This window comes from Thunnus thynnus, chromosome 9 (assembly GCF_963924715.1).
Source record: "Thunnus thynnus chromosome 9, fThuThy2.1, whole genome shotgun sequence".
Taxonomy (NCBI): Eukaryota; Metazoa; Chordata; class Actinopteri; order Scombriformes; family Scombridae; genus Thunnus; species Thunnus thynnus.
In genome coordinates, this window is record NC_089525.1 from 13,351,628 (window position 1) to 13,373,125 (window position 21,498).

General features: G+C 40.6%; 2 protein-coding genes across 3 annotated transcripts; both read right to left on the minus strand.

Annotated features, from left to right (window-relative positions):
- Positions 1 to 77: 77 nt before the first annotated feature.
- prps1b (phosphoribosyl pyrophosphate synthetase 1B) lies at positions 78 to 4,439 on the minus strand. 2 transcript variants are annotated; one of them, XM_067598975.1, is made up of 7 exons: positions 4,112 to 4,439; positions 3,474 to 3,663; positions 2,765 to 2,863; positions 2,174 to 2,298; positions 1,804 to 1,977; positions 1,458 to 1,617; positions 78 to 1,199 (listed from the first exon to the last, which is right to left on the minus strand). In XM_067598975.1, exons 1-7 carry the CDS (start codon positions 4,231 to 4,233, stop codon positions 1,107 to 1,109), a joined length of 963 nt encoding a protein of 320 aa, XP_067455076.1. In that variant the 5' UTR covers positions 4,234 to 4,439; the 3' UTR covers positions 78 to 1,106. The 2 variants fall into 2 exon arrangements, with proteins under 2 accessions (XP_067455076.1, XP_067455077.1); XM_067598976.1 differs by having other exon boundaries at positions 3,480 to 3,663; positions 4,112 to 4,438.
- A 741-nt stretch (positions 4,440 to 5,180) lies between these two features.
- frmpd3 (FERM and PDZ domain containing 3) lies at positions 5,181 to 18,827 on the minus strand. Its single transcript, XM_067598978.1, has 10 exons — positions 18,720 to 18,827; positions 17,199 to 17,330; positions 16,875 to 16,994; positions 16,336 to 16,472; positions 15,670 to 15,796; positions 14,924 to 15,013; positions 14,557 to 14,736; positions 14,228 to 14,363; positions 12,621 to 13,511; positions 5,181 to 11,792 (listed from the first exon to the last, which is right to left on the minus strand). The coding sequence occupies exons 1-10, from the start codon at positions 18,822 to 18,824 to the stop codon at positions 8,965 to 8,967; spliced, it is 4,746 nt and encodes a 1,581-aa protein (XP_067455079.1). The 5' UTR covers positions 18,825 to 18,827; the 3' UTR covers positions 5,181 to 8,964.
- Positions 18,828 to 21,498: the final 2,671 nt, after the last annotated feature.

Sequence of the window (21,498 nt, forward strand, 5' to 3'; positions counted from 1 at the left end):
CAGAAAATAATAATAATAATAATAATAATAATAATAATAATAATAATAATAATAATAATAATGATACAAAAGCCATGTTTAAGATTTAACGCATATTTCATTTTATTAAGAACGCATCCTCAGATAACTGACGCATTCATTCTACTGAAAAAGTAAACACAAAGGTTTGGAATATGCACATAAATGACAAATCCTTCCTCCAGACATACAAAAAAAAAAAAAAAAAAGAAAAAAAAAGCAGGTGAACATTTCTGAAGGAAGCTCCAGCCTGCAGAGACCCCGAGTTAAAAACCAGACAGCTTCTCTATAGAAAGATCTTTAACGTACAACCTCGAAGGGTAAACCCTGGACACTGGGCAAACCCCACTCAATGAGGGCACCTCAAGAGTTGAAAGAAACATCCCAAACATATTCTACAGCCTGATAAGACACGTGAAAGTTCTTCATCCAGTGAGAAAATAAATCCAGCTAAATAGGCGGGAAAAAAAAGCATAAGACTGGAGGAAAAAGCATTTCATTTCAGACTGTTGAGGCACTCTTGGTTGAGTGGAGCTTCAGTGGCACTGTAAACTAGTTCAATACACATTCACTTCATTAATAATATTCTTTGAAACAGCAGAGGATACAGAGCAACATGAAAAACTACACTCGTTCATTGTAACAAAAAGCACTGTAACAGCTTTATATGCCAGATGCTTCTCCTGACCACTGGAACCTGCCAGGGATATTTTATAAGCTCTTTGACGATAGATTGAAATGACTCGTGGTGAGGTGAAATGGTCAGGAGAAACTCTGTATCTAAAAGGTTATGAAAGGGGGACAAAGTCCACAGTGGATAAACACTTATTTATCCATGTACAATAAATATGCTGGCCCAAATTGGTAGCTTGCAATTGCTTTGGTGCCCAAGACATGAAGGGACACTGCTCAAGGGGAAAAAGGACTCAAGGGAGTGGGGGTCAGCATTAGTAACAGACATGACATGAATTTTCTTTTTTTCATGGTTAGTTAGCAGAATATTGTTGCTAATGGTAGTGTTTGGGATGGAGAAATCCCTCCTCTTTTATTTGGTGTAACAGCACAAAGTTGATGGTGGACGCCGTTTGTTACAAGGGGACGTGGCTGAACAAGTACGACACAGACTCGCCGTTGTGAGTTCTACGGATGGCCTCTGCAAGGATCATTGAGATGTCAATAACCTGGAGGAAGAGAAGATGGGATATTACTATTTATGAGTGACTTATCAAGCAAAAATATCAGCTTTTCTAAGCGAGGATTTGCTTCTTCCTTTGTTTCTCATCATTGTAAATACCTCTAAAAACCAATGACCAGACAAAATAATCAAACCTGAAGACATCCCTTTGGGCTCTAGGAAATTGTGTATATAGCATTAAATTATTTGACAATGAAACTGCAGAACCAAGAGAGTGAAACTGAGGTGAATTCTGTATCCTGACCTGTATTTTGGAACAATGCTTCATCTTCTCCTCCTGAGGGATTGTATTAGTGACCACAACAGCTTCAAAGCAGGCATTGTTGATGCGTGAGATAGCTGGGCCAGAGAAGATGCCATGGGTTAGTATGGCATACACCTTGGTGGCACCAGCAGAAATGAGTCTAAAGGGAGAGAATTAGTAAAAGTGCGTTAGACATCTCTACACATGACTGGTTAGATCCTGGAACAGAGCTCTTTAAATAGAATTCAGTAATAACATCTTTATAAGTTTGTTTAGCACCCATAGCAGCCACAGTTGTTGGTCAAATAGTTAAATTCCCAATTTACCACAAAATCATGGGACTCACTTGTCAGCAGCATGACAGATTGTGCCACAGGTGTCAGCCATGTCATCGACGAGAATGGCGACCCGATCAGTCACATCTCCAACAAGAACCATGCGGTCCACTTCATTTGCCTTCTTCCTCTCCTTGTGAATGAGGGCAAAGTCCACATTCAACCTGTCCGCTATTGAGGTGACCCTGCAAAAGGAAAGTATAACATTTGAGTTACAGTTGGTGTGCAGGTGAAAAGAAAAATTGTTAACGTCAATTTACACCCTTGTCAGAGATAAGCATAGCCAACAGACGTGTAATCTAAAGTAAATTCCAGAGGAGATATGATGAAGGTAAGCTGTGCTCAAGGGTAGAACAGCTATGGCAAGCGGTGCCAGCATACCTCTTGGCTCCTCCTGCGTCAGGTGAGACGATGGTACAGTCCTTCCACTCAGGGATGTTCTCCTTGATCCATTTCAGCACAGCTGGCTCAGCATACAGGTTATCAACGGGGATGTCAAAGAATCCCTGGAAAAAGATAACAGTGGTTTATGGACTGGGGGTCACAGGAGCTGAATATATGCTACTGCTGGAAAGACCATAGGAAGCTCATGTCTCTTTTTGTTTCTGTGTTAATCTGTTTCCTTATTTTTAGTTTCTATTTAACTATGTTTAATTCTATTTAAATGTGTCTTTTTTTAATAATGTTTCTTTTACATTTTGGCTTGATGCATTTTATGTCTCATGTAAAGCACTTTTAAATTGTCCTGTTGGGAACCATTATACAAATTAAGTTGCCATGCCTTTGTTGACATCTATGTAAATGTAAGGCTTTGAAAGTCAGGTTTCTAATTCTAATGAGTAGGTTTTCCAAAGAGAGGCACATGTTTAGATTGGACACTACAATGATTACCCAAAGGACTGATTAATGGCAGGAAAGTGAATAATATGCACTTCTATTAGGCTCTGCTTTTTGTGTGCAAGTGTTGCTCACCTGGATCTGTGAGGCGTGCAAGTCCATAGTGATGATATGGTCAGCGCCAGACACTGACAACATGTTGGCCACCAATTTGGCAGAGATGGGAGCGCGGCTCTGCAATGAAAATAGATCTCGTCAGTCACATGGAATAAGTGAACTGACAGGCATAGCTCGTTTCTAAAAATAACACTGAACTGAGAGCTTTGCAGTTTTGTAAAATTATACCAGTCAAAACATGGAATCTTTTTGAATATATATCAAATTGATATTACATGGATGAATCCATTTGAATTAAAATATGACATGTTATAACCATTAATACTTAATATTTAACATGGCAGCAAGAAGTTAGGCCTAACTATAACATGGCTGTAAGTGCAAGAAAGATACATTTATACTTTACACACTGTATAACATAGATGTTAAAAGATCTCACAGTTTTATTGATTAATAAGTTTAGACTTGGTAGATAAACCTGTAATATTTTAGTCATGCAATCTGATTAAAATGTTGGAATGAAAATACAATGACAGGCACCTAGCCAAACAGGATGAAAAGGGCTTGCAAATAGCAAAGCAAACAGAACAAGGGAAAGGACAACAAAAAAAATAAGAAAGCAAATATGCCGTGTCAAGTAGTCGTTGATGGACATGGCTGCAGGCTTCTTGTCATGATGCTGGATGGCAAATGGCATGACAAAGGTAATTAGACAGATATCCCTCACCCCCACCTTGTCCTTCTTGTCCTGCCGGGCATACGGAAAACAGGGGATGACAGCAGTGACCCTGGAGGCCGAGGCAATCTTGCAGGCGTTGATCATGATCAGCAGCTCCATCAGATTGTCATTGATCTCACCGCAGCCACTCTGCACGATATAGACATCTTCCCCACGTACACTCTCCCCTATTTCAACGCTGTCAGAGGAGAGAGGTGACAAGACAAACAGCACTTTAGTACCATGGAGCTAACACACCATAGCAGGCAGGAGACAGATGACACAGGGTAAACAATGGCTTGTATCTACGTGTGCTGTGACTTGAAACAGGGTAGTAATGGAGAAAACTGACATGCAGAGTTAGAAAATGTTTTTAAAAAAAAACAGTTTTAATAGGACACATGATAGAATATTTTAATATCTGTGTTTCGGGCAGTTTAACATAAGGGGAGTTGCTAACAATTACAAGACGGGTTGTTAGCATGAGCCATGCGTGGACTACAAGTTCCTATCAACACTTCGCGGCAATTTCAGCGTGACACAACGTTTCTAATTAAGTACGTGTGGCTAGGCTACAACATTTGCGCAGTTGTTACACCCCTGACATTAAGCTCTTATCAACACAGCTACAACGGTAAACAACTCACCATGTTTCCTGGTTGCTAAATTTCTTCGTAACAACCTTGCCCAGCTCGAGACCCAGGCGGTCTGCTATTTTCTGAGACAGGTCCGGATGGGAGCTACCGCTGAATATTTTGATATTCGGCATTCTCTTGCGGTCCAGGGCGTCGTTCAGTCCGAGCGGGCAGCAGCAGCGAGCGGCTGTCGAGTCAGAGAGGTCGAGAAGTCCCAAGACGAACAACTGGAGATCAATCAACAGTTGACGGGCTACTCTTAGCGAGCTAAACTGTGTTACCTACCTATCCACCATTATGTCCCACACATCACGCATGCGGCTCTTCCTCTCGGAGTGGCGCGCACGCTTTCACTTACGTCGTTGCCGTGATTACGTCATCCTGGCGAGGGGCGGCAACAACCGGGCCACAATGAGCTTGCACATATTAATACTGATTAAAAAAAGCTCAAATGGGCGCTAAAAAAGTGTGTTAATACACCTATAAACTGGTTGTCAACCACCAATAATACCCAAAGAAGAAGAAGAAAAAGTGAGTTAATACATTGAGGCAGGAAAAACTGAGTTATTGCCTCTATAAATAATCTGTTTTCAAAATTGTTTCATAAAAATCATGGATATTGACGTTAAGGCAACGTTAAATTTTGTAAACTCAGCTTGTCTAAAACCCCAGATGATTGCAGGGCCTCTGAAAATGTTAGCTAGAATATTCACATTCTTTCCTGTGACAATAGAGGAAGACACTGCAGTGCATATATGGTAAAAATACACTGAGTAAATGAGCTGTAAGTTATAAGATATTGTTGGATATGATTTATGCAATCAAACATATAATATCTCGTGCATTATCTAGTAATCAATCCAGTAATAATAACAAAATGTAACTATCTTATCTTGGCCCCCATGGCACTGTAGGGCCTCAGAGACAACATGGCCATATGGGAACTACAAAAAATGTGTTCCAGCAAAGTGCAGTTACTAAAAGAGGTAAGAATGAAAAAAAATTTCCACAGCAGATTTTGTCTTGTCATAGTAGGAAAAGCATATCTTATTAACAACCTAAGGCTCCATTCAATCCAAGTGTCCCAGTAAGCAATGACAGTGTGACAGTGAGCCAGCGTCAACTGAAACAGCTAATTGGAATTCAGCCATTAATTTTATTACCCGTGCTTTTCCTATGGTGACGTGTCAAAATGTCTTGTGTGAATAAAATCTATTAGCTATTATAGCGGCATATTACTGTATGTTTAGGTTTGACTTGTGTGTAAAATGATGAGTGTTAATAACTTCTAACATCCACAGCTTGTTATATTTTACTGGATTATCTATATTGCTGCCAGTTTTGTAATTTAACATAACCATAGGCTACTGCAAAATTTTTGGCAAAGAGGCTCCCCTGGCTGGTGATTGGCTAAGTCCATACTCTATTCTGCTTTTTAGCCATAAGACAAATAACACACACAATGACCTAGTAAGTACATTTATGTTAAATGGCAGCAACACAAAACCATTTTACTGTGAATGGTTGGTGTTGTTTCAAGTGAGTAATATGTACACTGTTGAATCAACATTAGTTTTTGCCAGAGGCAAATGAATGAAGCATCCAGAACAGTAAAAGCCTGCTGGCAGCAGCAGAGAAATGCTTCCAGGTAATTATCTCTTACATGATGTCATTTGTTTGAAGTCCTCCTAACGGACACCCTGTGACTTCCGCAAGTTTATAGCATGCAATGTCATTTCCAAATTCTCTGAAAGAGTTTATATAATATACTTTATTGCTCTTAAAACATGAGTTAACTTTGTACACAGACAGAAAACCACAGTGACGACAAGATCATTGACAGTAAATTAAGACAGGAATGAATAGGTGCACATAAAGAAAACAATGGATTAAGCCATGGCGGGCTCATTGTGTGAATGAAACACAGACAAATCCACAGTTTAGCAAAGCAACTGAACAATGACAACCACATAAATGTTTATCATAAATGCAATAAAATGTTCAAGTGTTGATGAAAGAACATTGTTTGATACTTTTGTTTATAAAAATAAACATGTCCCATGCTTTATACTCATAATATACTCTTTAAAATATATGTTTTGCTATTAGTCTCTATGTTACATTACTACTATAAATAATTACATTACAGACATGTTTTATCTTTTCCTTTTTACAAAATAGTGAACAGTTTAGATAAATCTTCCGGTTACAAGTAATGTTTTAAAAGTGTTTCTTATTCCCTCAAATATTTGATCTTATTATTTACATTTACAGTGTAGAATAATACATTTCCATCATTTGTAAAACATTTACATATTTGCCACCACGGCCTTTCATTTTTGCCTGTTTTTTTCCACTTTAGAACTGGAAAAGTATCTGTACAAACAGTGTCATCATCTTCAATAGCCAAAGTATCTGCCCCTGAAAGTCTAATACGTAAGGGAAAACATGCAGTACAGTGAAAGAGAAAAACACTGTATATGGTTATGGAAAATGCCACATCAACAGCGAAGGAAAAACTGTTAAAAGAGAGTGCTTGTAGAGCTCTGAAACCAAGAAAAGTTGTACAACAAAGCTGACATCCTGATTTTCCTTTTATATTTTATAATATATTTATATTGTGTAAAATGAAAGGTGTCATTTAAGGGTTACACTGCAAAATAAATGAATAATCACATTGTGTGTGATATAGAATCACACAAAGAAATATTTATTGACGATATGGACAAAATCAAATATTACGATATTTTTAACCAAATACCCCGATAACAATATTGTGACAGTATTGTAGGGATGACTATTGGTGCTTTCACAAAATATTTACACAATGAGATTTTTGATAAATAATCATTAGCAATGTGGATATAATGACTAAGTGTGTAAAAACAAATAATAGAACAGCTAAAACAGTCTGGAAAGTTCAGAAAATTACATCACTTTACTGTAATGCAGCCTTCAAAACCAGGAAAAGACAACACTTGAGCCATATCACAATATTACCATATCAAAACTCTAAGACAATATCTATTCTCATTTCATGATATCGATATTATATCAATATATTGCCTAGCCCTAATTTATAACAAATAATCAAAGCTGAAGCTGAAATGATTAAAAATAGTAACAATTTTAAGTGCCATTAAACGAACACCAGAATTGATTTCTGATGTATGTCAAATATTTTGCATTTGTAAGTTTGTTTGTAATTTCCATGTTATGGTATGGCATTTGGTATATTATGATTAGTTTCTTGCCACCTAACAGTTGAATATCTTGATTCAGGGATGTACAATATGGTTACCGTCATCAGTAAAGAGCACAAAACATTGTAAGTACAGATAAGCACAAGTTATCATATACAGGATTTTATGAACTTTTGAGATAGGTTTATTGGAGTACTGTTTTGTATGCAAGAAACAGCAATATTGCATTTCTTGTTTTAAGTACTCTGGCAGCTTTGTTGTCACTATTAATTTGATTTCACAGCACTTTCTTTTAACAGTATGTCCAGAATACATATTAGGCCAGCACAACTATAAAGCCTCTGTGATTAATTTCCAATAACAAGAGGATGAGACACAAAGAAGATTTCAGACAGGAAACAGATGTGTTACTTTTATTAAAATACATATAAAACTACTTTGTGTGTTTCTTATATATTTGCTAGATTGCACAATGTATAACAGCACATAGAAAGCAAATTTGTTTATACTGTATCTGAAAACCTGAATAAAAAGAAAGGATCCTTTGAAACGGGTACATTTTAGCTTTGAGGAGATGAATTATGTAAAACTGGTGGTGTGGACTCAAGTGAGTTTTTCAGCAGCAGAGTGAATAAAAAACACTGAATCAAACATTAAAAGGTACATTTCAACTTCAGAGCTAATTTCAGAAGTTGTGCAAAATTCTAGTGATAAGCTTAGTCACTTGCAAGTGGATGGGTATATTTAAAACTATGAGTCACAACAAATGAGATGCAAGTGAGATATGGATCAGTGATGGTGTAAAATACTCTCTGTGCGTTAAGTACAGTGTGGGTATTCCTTCTCTACAGCTCATTACTGTACAGAGGATAAGACTGTGACTTGGGTCTCTGCTACATTGTCTGCCGTGAGCAGGTGTGTTTCATACCTGCACGGTTTTAGTGTGAGAATGGGCTCCTGTCAGTCAATATAGTTTAATATGTCATACTTGTCTTTCAGCTGTTTTCATTTTCCAACAATGCCACTTACACTTTGACTCTTGCATCAGTACGCCACACATAGCCAACAGAGATCTCCATTTTGCATTACAACAGTTAGAAAATTCAACAAACAAACACATCACCATCTAACCAACCAACGCTTTGGACTATGCAATTTACAGAAGTCGCTACTTGACAAAATCTCTGAAATATCTTTGTCCAGAGCATACATTTATTTCTGATGGTTTATTATAATTTTTATAGTTCTCTTAACTCAATACATTTCAAATATATATCATCACCTTTTTTTCTCCACAAAACTTTATATTATTTGCTAAGTAGACACAGCTCAAATTTACATTACATATAAAATATTATACCATAATGACTTATTATATTATGAATATTGATGTGAGGTGATTAGCCCTGTGTCACCCAGTCTGTTGTAGGGTTCTTATTCCATTGTGCATTAGTTTGGTGTATCTTTATATTTCAAAACAAGATCCAGGAGGCTACCTCAGGGCCTGTAAACATGGGATGGAACAGCTGCATTGGAATTTTTACTGAGGATGATTCATTGCACGTTCTGTAAAAAATGTAAACAATAAATAAATAATGAATTTGGATAGAGTAGCCACCCACATTCAGGGCTGTTTTGATTACATCCCTGCCAGATTTATTCTTACTGGGCAGGAAGAGTTTTGATGGGTCGAGTGAGTGAGCTCATGTTATTGGTGTTGGAGGAAACTTGAGGGCTCACTGTCTTTGTCGGCAGGCTGCTTGAGTGTCCCATTGATTCTTCTGCTGCACGCAGAAGCAAGGTATAGTTGATAGCTACTTCCTCAACTTTTCTCAACAGCTGCAGCCTTTGGGTTTCTGAACGAACTCCTCTGACCAATTTGATGAAGGTCAGAGTTAGGTCACACAACACTTGAAAGCTGGCTGTGACAACAGCAAGCATACGTGTTGGGCTTTTTTCAACGCTTGCCACTCGCCGACATGATGCTCTGAATTCTTTGAAGCGCACTGCCAGCTCTTGTTTGTACTCTGCAATCCGTGATGGCTGGAGACGAGCCTCACCCTCAGCTTGTGGGCTGTTAGCACACTGACGCAGGATAGCTAGCAACTCATTAGCATCCAACTGGGCATTTAGGAAACCATCAGGCAAGCTGAAAATTTTCCCCTGTAGAGCCTGTACCCGTGCCAGGCTCCCCTCCAATGTACCACAGGCTCTTAGGTCAATTTCTTGTGTTTGTGGCTCCTCCTCCTCCTCCTCCTCCTCCTCCTCCTCCTCTTCCTCTCCACTGCAGTCCTCTGCATTAAGAACCTGGAGTGTTTTGCTTACTACAGGAAAGGTACGTGAATCCAGCTCCATGCCTGGAAGGACCTGAAGAGGTATGGAGTAAGAGAGCTCATCCTTCTCACTGCTTTCATCTGCTGCCTCACACTTCCTGTAGCAGAAACAGAATGAGCAGCATTTATCCTTGTCATCACTGTCTTCACTAGGCAAGGTCAGCAGCATCTCCCCAGTCCCTTCTTTACTTTCACGCAGTAGCTCCTCCCCCTGAATAAAAAACACACCCTTTTTTCCCTTCCCTTCTGCCTGGTGAGACTGTGTGTGCACGGGCTCTACCGGGGTGGGGAGCCTCAGTCCTGTGGCCCTCACTCTCTCCATCTCCTTCTCTAGACTCTTGGCCTTGGGCTTCACCTCAGCATAAACAGGTGTGCTAGTGCTGTTATCCAGTTCTCCAATACTGTATCGCCTCTGGAGCTTCTTATATTGTGGTGCTCCCATGCAATCTGTTTGTGAAGTACAGGTGGGCAAGCAGGAGCCCTGCTCACCCCTTGGCTCCCTTGACTCAAGGCTGGTAGAACGTATTCGTGTAGTCTTGATCTCTAAGGTCTGAGGTCTCCTTGTAGCACCTTGGGTGTGAGGGGCTTTGGAGACTGCTGGAGGGGTCTTCGAGATAGTTCTCTCTCTGCCTCTGTGCTGTGTCTCTGTTGTGGAGCCAACTGGTGTGTCAGGTAGTCGCATGCCCCTACACATTCTCTTACAGTCACAGCTGCGTCGCTGCTCCCTGGAGATACCTGGTGCCTTTAGGACAGGGCTGGTGCGGAGCTGGCAGGCACAAGGAGTGCCTGAGGGCACAGGTGAGGATCCCTGGGGCAAAAATTCCCCCTGGGATGACTTGGGTTTCAGCAGCTCCTCTAAGAACTCTAGCTCATACTGGCGGACCTTCTGCAACTGAGCCCTTCGCTCATCTGTTTCTCTTCGCATTCTTGCTGGGAACGTAGCTGAAAGAAGGTTTCTAAAGCTCAAGAAAGGAGCACTGCGCTGGGACTTCCCCTTACCACTGCTCTGCTTCTTTGAGTCTCTGGCTGGGAGAGTAGAGACCTTATCTACAGAGGGGCTAGGTGTTGTTGGATCATCTAAAATGGGTAAGGATTTTATGGGGCATTTTTGTGACTCAGGATGGGATTTGCCCTGGGCACCCTCAGCCTTGCTTTCAGCTTCTTCTTTTCTCTCTGATTTTACAGGCAAACGAGGGGAATACTTTGTTTGTATTTGAGGACTGGGCTTTGACAAACTAGGATCTGCTCCTCCTCTCACTGCATTTTCTTTACTGTTAGCTAGCTGGAGGCCTTTGGCCCGAAGGCGCTCATCATCTGTGGGGGAGGAGGATTGAAACACCACTACCTTCTGAACCTGTGGATCTTTTATTCTTAATTGAGGCCCAGGCTCCTGTTGCACTGGACATGTGCAGAAAAGGTCGTCAACTGGCAGAAGTTCTGTAGAGCTTGAAGGCTTCATGGTCTCGCTAGAGGCAGTCTCGGCATCTTGGCACATAATAGTTGGGGAAATCTTGGCAGAGGCAGTTCTGTCCACAGGCAAGAGGATAGGTAAGGCTTTGTTGCTAGAGTCTGTGTTAAGAGGTGCTGTTGTCTTCCCTTTTAAGCCCCCAGAAAGATTTTGACTCAGTGTCTCCCCAGAAGAATTTGATAATTTCTGATCTTTACTGACTTGAACTGTCAGTGAAGCATCAGACACTTTAAGTTCTTCAGGTGACTTAGAAGGGGGATCAGTGGTGTTTGCTTTGGCGGACACAGAGTTTGCTTTCATTTCTGCTTTCTGTTCAATCTGAGTGGTGTCTTGATTGCCTCCTTGCTCTGTTACAACACTGAGTATTGCAGAGTCTTGACTGGGGCTCACTTTAAAGGGAACAGTCTTGCTGAGGATTACTTGCTTGGGTGGACAGCCAGCACGAATCTGACCCACAGAGAAGGCCCCAGTCCCTATAGTCTTTGCAGTGCAGCCAGGGATAGCCAGAGGAAAGTCACGGCGGCAGAGGATACGTTCCTTGTTGATATGGTGAGCCAGCAGGTAGGCCTGGTTCTGGTTCTGTTTCATAGCCGACACCATCTCAGAAACATCTGTCAATTCAGAGGAGTTGGTCTCGTGGCCTGAGTCCAATGATGACTCAGGTGTAATGGCAGCTAAGACAATCAGCCCTGAGGAGGAAGGCAACACAGCACACTATTAGGATGATCAAGAAACAATAAAAATACACACAGTAATATTAAATTGTTATATTAGTGTTTTACTTAAGTTATTGAATCAGACATTTGCAGTAGAGTGGATTCACCTTGATCACAAACAAAAAAATAGTACTTCTGGAACAATTTCAGTTTGTTTCCAAAGTCCTTAAGGGTCAGATTTTAGAGTTTATAGCTCCTCATAAGACTGATCTATGCACTAATGTGCTTCCATCAAAGAACTGTAGCTTTTGCTTACTGATGCAGATATGTGTGTGCTTGAGAAACGTGCAAAGATGAGCGCATTTCCTATTCTGACCATGTTCATAAAATTTGTAACAAAAGGTTTATTTTTAATAATGGGAGCTTGTTTTTTAAGTTTTGAAGACATAAATAATGTTGTGTAATAGTGAGCTGTTGTTGCTTTTCATTTATGTAACACATGCTGTTTTTCAATTGATATGGTCCATAATCTTTCCAGCTTGACTTTCATGTTAGACTAGTTTAGGTTGTTCAGTTTGTTTTGCATTCCTGTAGGTATGAGGTAGTCTTGAACTCTACCTTAATTCTATGCTGTCTGTGCAGTTATTAGACATTCATTGCTATTTTAAAATCAGGAGATTACAGGATTTCTTTATCATTTCACAAGGAGATTCTCTTTAGTAATAATAAAAAGATGCTGCACTGCAAATGTGCTGTGTAATGTTTACTGATAAAAAAGTAATTTTTTTATTGGATTAGTTAGATTACTGCTGTTAATTCTGTGAGTGAGATGTGGGCCGTGGCATGACTGAGGCTGTTGACCTGCAGTCTGTGTTGGCTGTTGAGGGTGATGGGGGTAGTCCTCAGAAGCTGCCAAAGCCTCCAGTGCCTGTAAGGTGGACACCAGAGCGTCATCAAGCTCCTGGGCATGATCTCGGACTGTTCTCGTGGCCACGTTATCAATCAGTGTCACAGGCACATCTTCCTTGGCTTGGGGCAGCTTCCCAGAGGCGACCCCTTGGCTGGCATTGATTCGAGCCTTTCTCCCTCTCTTTGGATCATCCTCATCTGAACTGTTGTCCCTGAAGCCAGGTGGTGGGGCAGCAATAGCAGGTGGTGGTGGTTGCAGCTTTGCTCCTGCATCATCTGCCTCCTCCTCATCCTCCTCTTCATTCCCTGGGGGTGGTAGAGCCATGAGATCAACAGCGCCTCCATCTCGGGAGGCGCAAGCACTGGAGCAGTATTTCCCCGAGCTACCACTACTGTTCACTGCTGTTGATAGACCCTCTGCCCTGTGCCTGGCTTTGCAAGAGTCACAGAAGTATCGTGAGGTCTTCTGGGATAGACCAAGTGTTAGTGCTCGGATTCTAAATCCTGCATTTTCCACTGGTGGGCTCTCTGAAACCCCAGCTATTTCCTCTGTACTCTGCTGTGTGGGGTCTGACTTGGTGCGGGGCCGCCCAGGGGGCTCTTGAGAAATAAAGTTCTCATTTATGTCAAGTTCAGCCTCAGCGCTTGTTTGGAGCTCCTGAAATTGTTGTTGTTCTCGAAGGTGGACATGACACAGGCCTAGATGCTGAGACTCTGCAGGAACTATGGCCCTTGAAGACCCTGACTCTCTGTGCGAGCCCTCCCTCTCGTCCCCTCGTCGCCCTCCACTTGGTAAGCCGGTTGCCCCAGAACGTGGGTGGGCATGGTGGGAGCTTCTGTAATCTGAGGATAGAATTGTTAGAGCAGTGGAGAGTTTGAGGTGTTAAGAACTTGTGGGAATAGAGAAGATCCAGATGGGAAAGCAGAGTCAACAGCTGGTGGTCACATGGGGATTATTTGTTATTTCAGAGATGGATGTTGGAAGCTGAAGTTGGTTTGAGGTTTGAGGGTTAGATTCTGGTGGAATGTGATGGTATGATGATCCTTCTTTTATGTGGATTAGAAGTTGAGACAGCAGATGGCAGAGGATCTGTTCATGTTTGAACAAATGTTTGTGATTACAGCAAAAAGTACAGCAAGATGCACTTTAAAACTCCATAATGTTATTATATCTTGGGAAAAAGAAATATGGGGTATCTCATTCCAATGAGTCAAGATGGAGATGGGAAGAAAGACAGCAGAGGGCGCCATGGGATGGTAGTTCTAGGATAACCTGGTGATGGTTTCAGTCAATGAAGAAGCAGATCAATGTCCATGTAGACTGAACGTATGAAAATTATCAAATATTGCCTGACATGCAGTGTCTAATATGATGCTGATTAGATGCTGAAAGAACACTTTCACTTACACCATTCTAAATGTGTGATACGGATGTTTTATTTTAAACTTTAAAGTAAATAATGTTGTTTTCTATAAATTCTTTTAATGTTTGATGTATACTGCCTAATAAAAGCATATATGTAAAATCACGCTAAAGGCCACAAAGACTTCCAACATACCTGCCTTGGTCAGCTGAGACTGACCAGAGGTCCGGAAGTAGATGGTCCTTTTGGGGTCTACAAACAGCTTGTAGTAGCCAGAGATGAGGCACGCAAAGTTACTGGCATCAGGCCATTCCATGAGTAGCACCAGGGGCTGCAGGGGGTGGCAGGGAGGGGAATTAGGAGACTATTTAGGGGACAGGCAATGAGCATTGCCTGCTCATTTTGTAATGACCTGATGAAATTAAATGTATTAAATTGTTGAACGATACAAATATTACAAATGTTGCGTCTTGGCTTTATTAGATGTCATTGTACTAAGCATCGTTCAAGACTTGTTTTAATACCTTGGCCTCATGGATTGTCACCTCCACACGAGCCACTCCTTGGCTCTCTCGATAGAGCTGAATCTTGGCAACCCTGCTGAACTCGGCCAGAACTGTTGTGAGGTTATTTTTCAGGTCAATCACATGACTAATACCATGTCGAGGACCCACCAGTAGTGTTGTAGCTGACTGTTTCTCATCCTGTAGAAGAACACAGGTGGTTTACAATTACTTCCCTACACTATGGAACATAACAATTCCTTAAAGATGCTACTTTGGTGTACATGTACAGCTTTAAAGACACATAAGGAAAATGAATGAAGCTAAGAATTAAATAAAAGAGATACACATGTAGTATTCCTGCACAGAAAGATTAAAAATATATTACCAGTCCAACAGTGTGGAACAGTATTCCTCCAAAAGGTGGGAGGTCATTGAGTACACGCATATACTGCAGCTTCCCTTGGAGAGGAGGGACCTGTCAACAGAATGATAAACAAGAAACTCTCATCTTTGAAGTAGGAATCCTCTTATAGACAGACAAAATTAGCACCAGCCAACAGCCAAATGCTGGTAAAATATGCAAGTGGCTCATAGATTTGCTTCACTCACCAGCCAAAAAAACTATGTAAAACAATGTAAAATTTTATTCACTCGCCACAAAAAAAGTTAATTTTGCACCCTGCTTACAGGCACTTCATATGTCCTCATGGGGGCACTGTTGAGCCGCAGATGTTTCTACTAAAGTCTTATGCAACAGTTCCATCTATAAAGATGAAGGGCTTGTCCGAAGATAAAGGACTGGTTATCATGCAGACATAACCATAAAATACAATAAATTAAGGCTCCTCTATGAAAGCATAGTGTCGAGATTTGAATCTTCATTGTAATCAAGAGAAGGGGAAATTAGGAAGAGGTCTCTATAAATTTTCAATGCTTATAAATGTGTAATAACAGCAATATGTCTGGGAAGATTCCCAGTCATTCAGGTCATGGTACATCTTAACTCAGCTCTTCTGAATATAACAGCAACAGCAGTATATCCAAAGACAGTAAAACTATCCACAAAGAATTATCAAAATATTTCAGAGATGGAAATGGTTACAAATAACATTTTTTTTTATTTAGCAGCACCTTGTTGCCTGATGGTGGTGGATGCTGGTAGGTCTTCAGCAACTGAGACAGGCTCTTACACACATTCTTCTCCTTGACTGTTGGAAGCAGAGTGAGGGGAAGGAAAGGCTCTAGTCCCCACTCTTTTCTGTGATAGAGAGAAGAGTGGTATACACAATAGAAAACAACAGCAGAGTGGTTAATCAGAATCCAGGGAAGATATCACAACAAAGACAAAGGAGTTTTTTTCATCCCACCGAAAGACACAATGAGCCTACAGTAGCTCACATCCTCTACAGCTCATGGCTTGACATGGCCACCCTAGTCGATTACAAGCACAGTGGATCTGTTCTGCTTCTGTGGTTGTGACAGCAGAACCTAATTACTTGCTAGGTTGAGGTTTTGAAGAATAAATGAGCAAATTGAGGGAGAGATGTAATTTCACAAAGCAATAGATTTCTTTTTCTCATGACAGCCTAGGGAAAATGATCCTTTAATAATTTGAGTTTTGAATACTATTGGGATTAATTATTAATCATTTAGATATTATTGAATGAACAAACTTCACCGTGGGACTCAGTGATGTGGTACTCAGAATTTTTAATGCGGTAAAAAATGCAATACATCAGTTTTTGTCTGTAATTTCTCATAAGTTCATTTGAGGGCTAATTTCGTTTGCGGACTTACTCTACATGCTTGAGAGAGATCTTCTGATTGGGCCTTGCAGAGGACACAGTGATGTAGATATGGAGGGCAGCCAATCGTAACGTGATGTCAGATTTCCAATCCATGCCAAAGCGCTCCTTGATTACGTCATTTCGACTCTGTGAGGACATAATGAAATGTTATGTTGTTTTGTACACATCTGACTGCAAACAACACTGTCAAAGGCTGAAATCTTTCTGTAAGTCATATCATTAGTTTAATTGCCAGGGACAGCTTCCAAATTCATAAGAGGGTTAATGTGAATGCAAAAGAGCCTACAACATGGCCACTGTGTCTGAAGCCTGACTCTGGCCTATGTCACTTTACTAACTCACCTCTAAAATCAGTCAAGAAGGCAAACATAATCTACTGGAAACTGTGAAATAAAACTAGCTGCCTCTGAGAGCCTCTAATCATTGGCTCTCTCTTGGTACACCCTGCTCTTCGAGGAGACGGCTCTCCAACAGTGACATAAGATTGAATGACAACCTTCTAAATCCCCCTTTAATCCAGTGCTTTACCTGTATATAGAGGTACTCAAATGCAGCGGGGTCCCTTCTCAGTAGGTCTGCAGGGTCCTTGGGGAAGAAGCAGATGCGGAACAGACACTTCATCCCTTGGAAATAGGTTCTATGCACCACCTGAGGGAATATGACAGTTACAGCTACATAAACATTGACATCTTTGGTATTAGTCACAAATATTATAGTATAATTTTCCATAGGTGAACAGGGTTGACTGCATATTGGATGCATCTGTGGCACCGTCTGGTCTCAGCTCTGCTTTCATACTCTTAATCCCTTAAATATACCCATCAGTAAAGCACGTATGTTACTGTTTCTCACATGCGTCAGAGGCTGGTTCTCCTGCAGCAGATGCAACCTCTGATTCTGGTCAAGACCACCTGCCTCCAGCACTAAGGCAAAGTGCTCAATGTAGCGCAGTGAGAGGCGGTCCTGCAGGGAGGAGATCACGTCCTGGAAGGAGAGAGATGGAAACAGATTAGAGATTGAAACACGTTTCCACAGTAAGAATACATTCTGCTTCAACAAATACAAGTATGTGATGTATGGAGGCTATTTTTACCATGAACTCACACACTCCATGCTTGCACACAGTACTTTGTCAAACTGATATCCATTTTCTGTTTAGGCTGTACTCTGATAACATGTTTGTCATTTTGAGCAACAGAGAGCTTCCACAGATATTCTTTATTCTGCACAGTGAGTGCCTCCTATTTAAGAAAATAACATCTGTGTGTTGTGGAGAGCAGGGCAAACTTTTTCTCTGGTGCAGATCACTATCAATGAATGATGTAGAGCTTTTCTCATATCCTCTTTCTAAAATGCACAGAGAACACTGTCTGAGGGGAAATTCACAGTTTATCACATCCTACTGTGGGCTATGCCTAAGAATAATTTCTTTCCCCTCTTAATATATTAGAGGATTGGACATTAAAGGGGAATCTTGTAGTGATATGTTGCTGTAGTTTGGCTTTAAGTCTCAGTCTGAAGGCTCATTAAGAGACTTAAAATATGTGCCCTAATGGTTTGCTCTCCATAAACAATTGCTCAGGCTTACTGATGTAACCTAAGCAACAGCTGTCTCTGAAAAGCAAGGGCAAGCAGTTTAAGCAGTATTGACCTGTGTGATTTGCATAAAATGACACCTGGAGAAGTCACACAATCAACGTAAGGATCCACATAATGCTATAGATTGTATCCTAGAATACTGCAGGAAAGATTCTTTGGTTGATAGACAGTGTAATGGGCACACAAATAGGCATCCTATTGTGCCATTGATTTAATCTGTATTATTGTTTTATTGATCTGTGACCTCTTATGCTGAAATTCCATTTAATTAGGCTGACAGGGGAGAGCTCTTTCCTTTAAAGTGATTCTTTGCTTCTCCTTTTCTCCCTTTCTGTCCCTCCATGAGCAGAAGAGAGATTTGTGAAATCTAATAGAGTGCGCTTAATGAGTCTGCTCAGAGATGTCAGACTCATCTTAGAGACTGACATAGAGACAGAAATGACCTCTGTCTGACTGAATTCATTTGTTGCTTTATGTCCTTAATCATGTTAGTGAGATTTTAAATTCCAGAAACTGATAGGATGATGTTTCACAAAATGAGAGCTGTTTTTCTACTGGCTACTGAAAACAATTGCGTATTAGATACATATGTGAGAAAAAGTAGGAATGGATTGTATTGTTTAACATTATAATACATTATAATACTTCTTATGACCCATTTTGTTAATGTGAAATCATGATATAAAAATTTTGACATCGCTCAGCCCTTGTGGACATCAGACTCCTCACTGTGGAATTCAGTTGCATCTCACATATGCCGTTGTGAATACATACCCTAACAGTAGTACGGCTATCAAATGTAAAGGACTTAATCTGTCCATTCTCCAAGAACACCTTCAACACATTTGGTATGAGTAGCAAGGAGTCGTCCTTGAGCATTGTCTGAAAGAGATTAAGGGAGAAAACAGCTCAAGTTTAGTGAAAAAAAAAATGATGGATGAAGTTCAAGATCATCAGACATTATTTGTACAATACAAATAGGGTTTGTGCTTGAGTTAAGATACAAACATGCCACACGTAAACAACCAGAGAGTGTGAACAAAACATAGCAAATTATAATAAAACTGGTTATTGTGCTTTCTGTAATAATGGTAGTATAGACTATATGTAGCCTGAGAGGTAAAACTCAGTGCAAAAAATTGTCTTCAGAGCGCTTACTGCATCACATACATTAAGCTTTTTGCCCTGAGCGCAGGGTAATAACTGAAGGCGACTCAGATGAGCATATCCACATTTTTATCAACTCATCTCTCTCTAATTTTGATTATGGTGGATGGACAGTAAAAGGAGACTGTTTGAAGAGATTTTAGTAAGAAAATGAACCTGTGGGGGCAGTGGGGGGACAAAAATATAATTTAAAAATATAAATTTGAAAAGTGAGAGGGGTAACACACTCCTTTTTCCCTCCCTGTCGCTGTCTCCTTTTTTATCTTGCTGAGGGCTTTTTAAGAAAATGACTCCGTTCTCATTATGTAGTTTCAAAGAACCACAGTTGTGATCAGAGGAAAAGAGGGCATCTTAAAGTAATAAGATATACTTGAGGGTTTTAATGTGACATGTGGCGAGGATGCAGAGGGAAGCAGCCTTGCAGTCCAAATGAAATCCTCCATAATTGCCAAAACAAAATCAATCCTTTCCTGTACTTCTTGCTTTTTTTAATCTCATGATGGGATTTGTAAAAACAGAATCCAGACATTACTCATGACAGTATAGGGATGTGGATTTATTGCAACAGTATAACTCAGAAAATGTATTTAGTTGAAAAGGAGAGCTGGGTCCACAGCAGATGCCTTGCAGTCTGTTTTTTTGGAGAACTTAAGTATTCAGCAGGCTCAACAAGCTGTTCTTCTGAGCAGACTAGAAGCAACTAAAGCCTGAGTTATGAGAGAACAGATCTTTCTCCATACTGCAGCACTGAAGGGAGGGTGCACTAGTGAGGAGACTCCACAAACAGGTCTATCATTTCCCATGACAAGCCACTATACCTTTGTCCTTGTTAGTGAGTGTGAGCTGGGGCTGATTTGTCACATGCAGCAAAAGTGTTATGAGCGGAAAATCACAGCTCAACGCTGCAGCCTCATCTCTTTCCTTCTCTTTCTCTCTCTCAATAAACATCAGGCTAGGTGGCCGACACTGATAAGTCTCCAAATGATCAATAAGCCTTTGGCTCCTCATCAATAGAGGCAGAGATTAAGAAATGTCTTGCCATTGGTTGGGAGGTGGTGGCTGAAACATCTGATCATTACCAATTGTAGCAGCTCCCTCCCATATCTGCACCAACAGTGCCTTATGTTCTGTAGCTTGAGCACAGATAATTGGATTCACGATAGAGGAAGAGAAACAGGGAGAGAGGAGATCCAACCTATCTTATTGCTGTAAACCAGAGCTGTTGGCATTTCCTAGTTCATGAGAATATCTCTACCTTAAATTTGATTTAGGTCTAATAAGGGTAACCTGTGGCATTCACATGATGTTGACCACTGGTATTGCCAGGCTAGAGTGGGTGGTGAAATCAGCTGTAATGAAAAGCCAGTTTGAGCTGTCTGCCTATCACTCTGTGTTGGCTTAATCCAAAGGTTATCAGAGACCCGGTGGTCCAAGTGATGAGCAATCTTGTTCTCTACTTTCTTCCATTAAGTTCAGGTAAATAGAAAAAGAGTGATGAAATGCTCTATCCTCTAACTTCTGATTCTTTATTGATTGTCTGTTGCTTGACATCTTTGTGTTCCAACTTTATTTACTGTGCTGTGTAACGTCCTTTTTAGTTAGTATGGCTCTAGGGATGGTAATGTTGGTCTGTCGATGGGCCGGTGTGTCGGTGGGTCGGTCGGTCTGTCCACTACTTTGGCCTAGACTGAAATATTTCAGCAACTGCTGGATGTGCTATGAAATTTTATACAGACATTCAGGTTTCAAGAAGATGGATCCTACTGACTTTGGTGATCCTCTGACTTTTAAAATACAGTTGTCATGTTTTTTAATGAAATATCTTTACAAGTAATGGATCGATGGCTGAATTCGGTACAGATATCCATGGTGCCCAGAGGATAAAGCCTAATGACTTTGATCCCCTGATTTTTCCTCTAGCACCACAGTAGGTTGACATTTTTGACTCAAAATGAAATGTCTCAACATATATTGGATGGATTGCCATGCAATTTGGTACAGATATTCATGCTCCCTACAGAATGAACTGTAATCACATGGGTGATCCTCTCTCTGACTGTCATGTGGTCAAATTTATATTTTGTCCAACACTTTGGTTTTTGACATAATTCCTGCAAAATTAATGACATTTCTATCAGCATCAGCTGTGCTTTGTGCTAATGAGCACATGTTAGCATGCTAACATAACATGCTAAACTAAGATGGTAAACATTATATTGCACCTGCTAAACATCAGCCTGTTAACATTGTCCTTGTATGCATGTTAGCATGCTGACATTAGCATTTAGCTCAAACCACTGCTATGCCTAAGTACACTCTCACAGAGCAGCATAGCTGTAGACTCTTTTCATCCTTGACCACCAGGCATTACCTGTATCTGCCACTC

Excerpts from the sequence above, each read along its gene's own strand:
- prps1b (XM_067598975.1), bottom strand. The coding sequence starts at position 4,233 with ATGCCGAATATCAAAATATTCAGCGGTAGCTCCCATCCGGACCTGTCT. Across the intron at positions 2,299-2,764 it reads TGCACGCCTCACAGATCCAG|GGATTCTTTGACATCCCCGT; the intron begins GTGAGCAACACT and ends ATCTTTTTCCAG. Across the intron at positions 1,618-1,803 it reads ATCTGTCATGCTGCTGACAA|ACTCATTTCTGCTGGTGCCA; the intron begins GTGAGTCCCATG and ends CTCTCCCTTTAG.
- frmpd3 (XM_067598978.1), bottom strand. The coding sequence starts at position 18,824 with ATGCTCAAGGACGACTCCTTGCTACTCATACCAAATGTGTTGAAGGTG. Across the intron at positions 15,014-15,669 it reads CACCACCATCAGGCAACAAG|GTCCCTCCTCTCCAAGGGAA; the intron begins GTGCTGCTAAAT and ends TTCTGTTGACAG. Across the intron at positions 13,512-14,227 it reads GTCTCAGCTGACCAAGGCAG|ATTACAGAAGCTCCCACCAT; the intron begins GTATGTTGGAAG and ends TTCTATCCTCAG.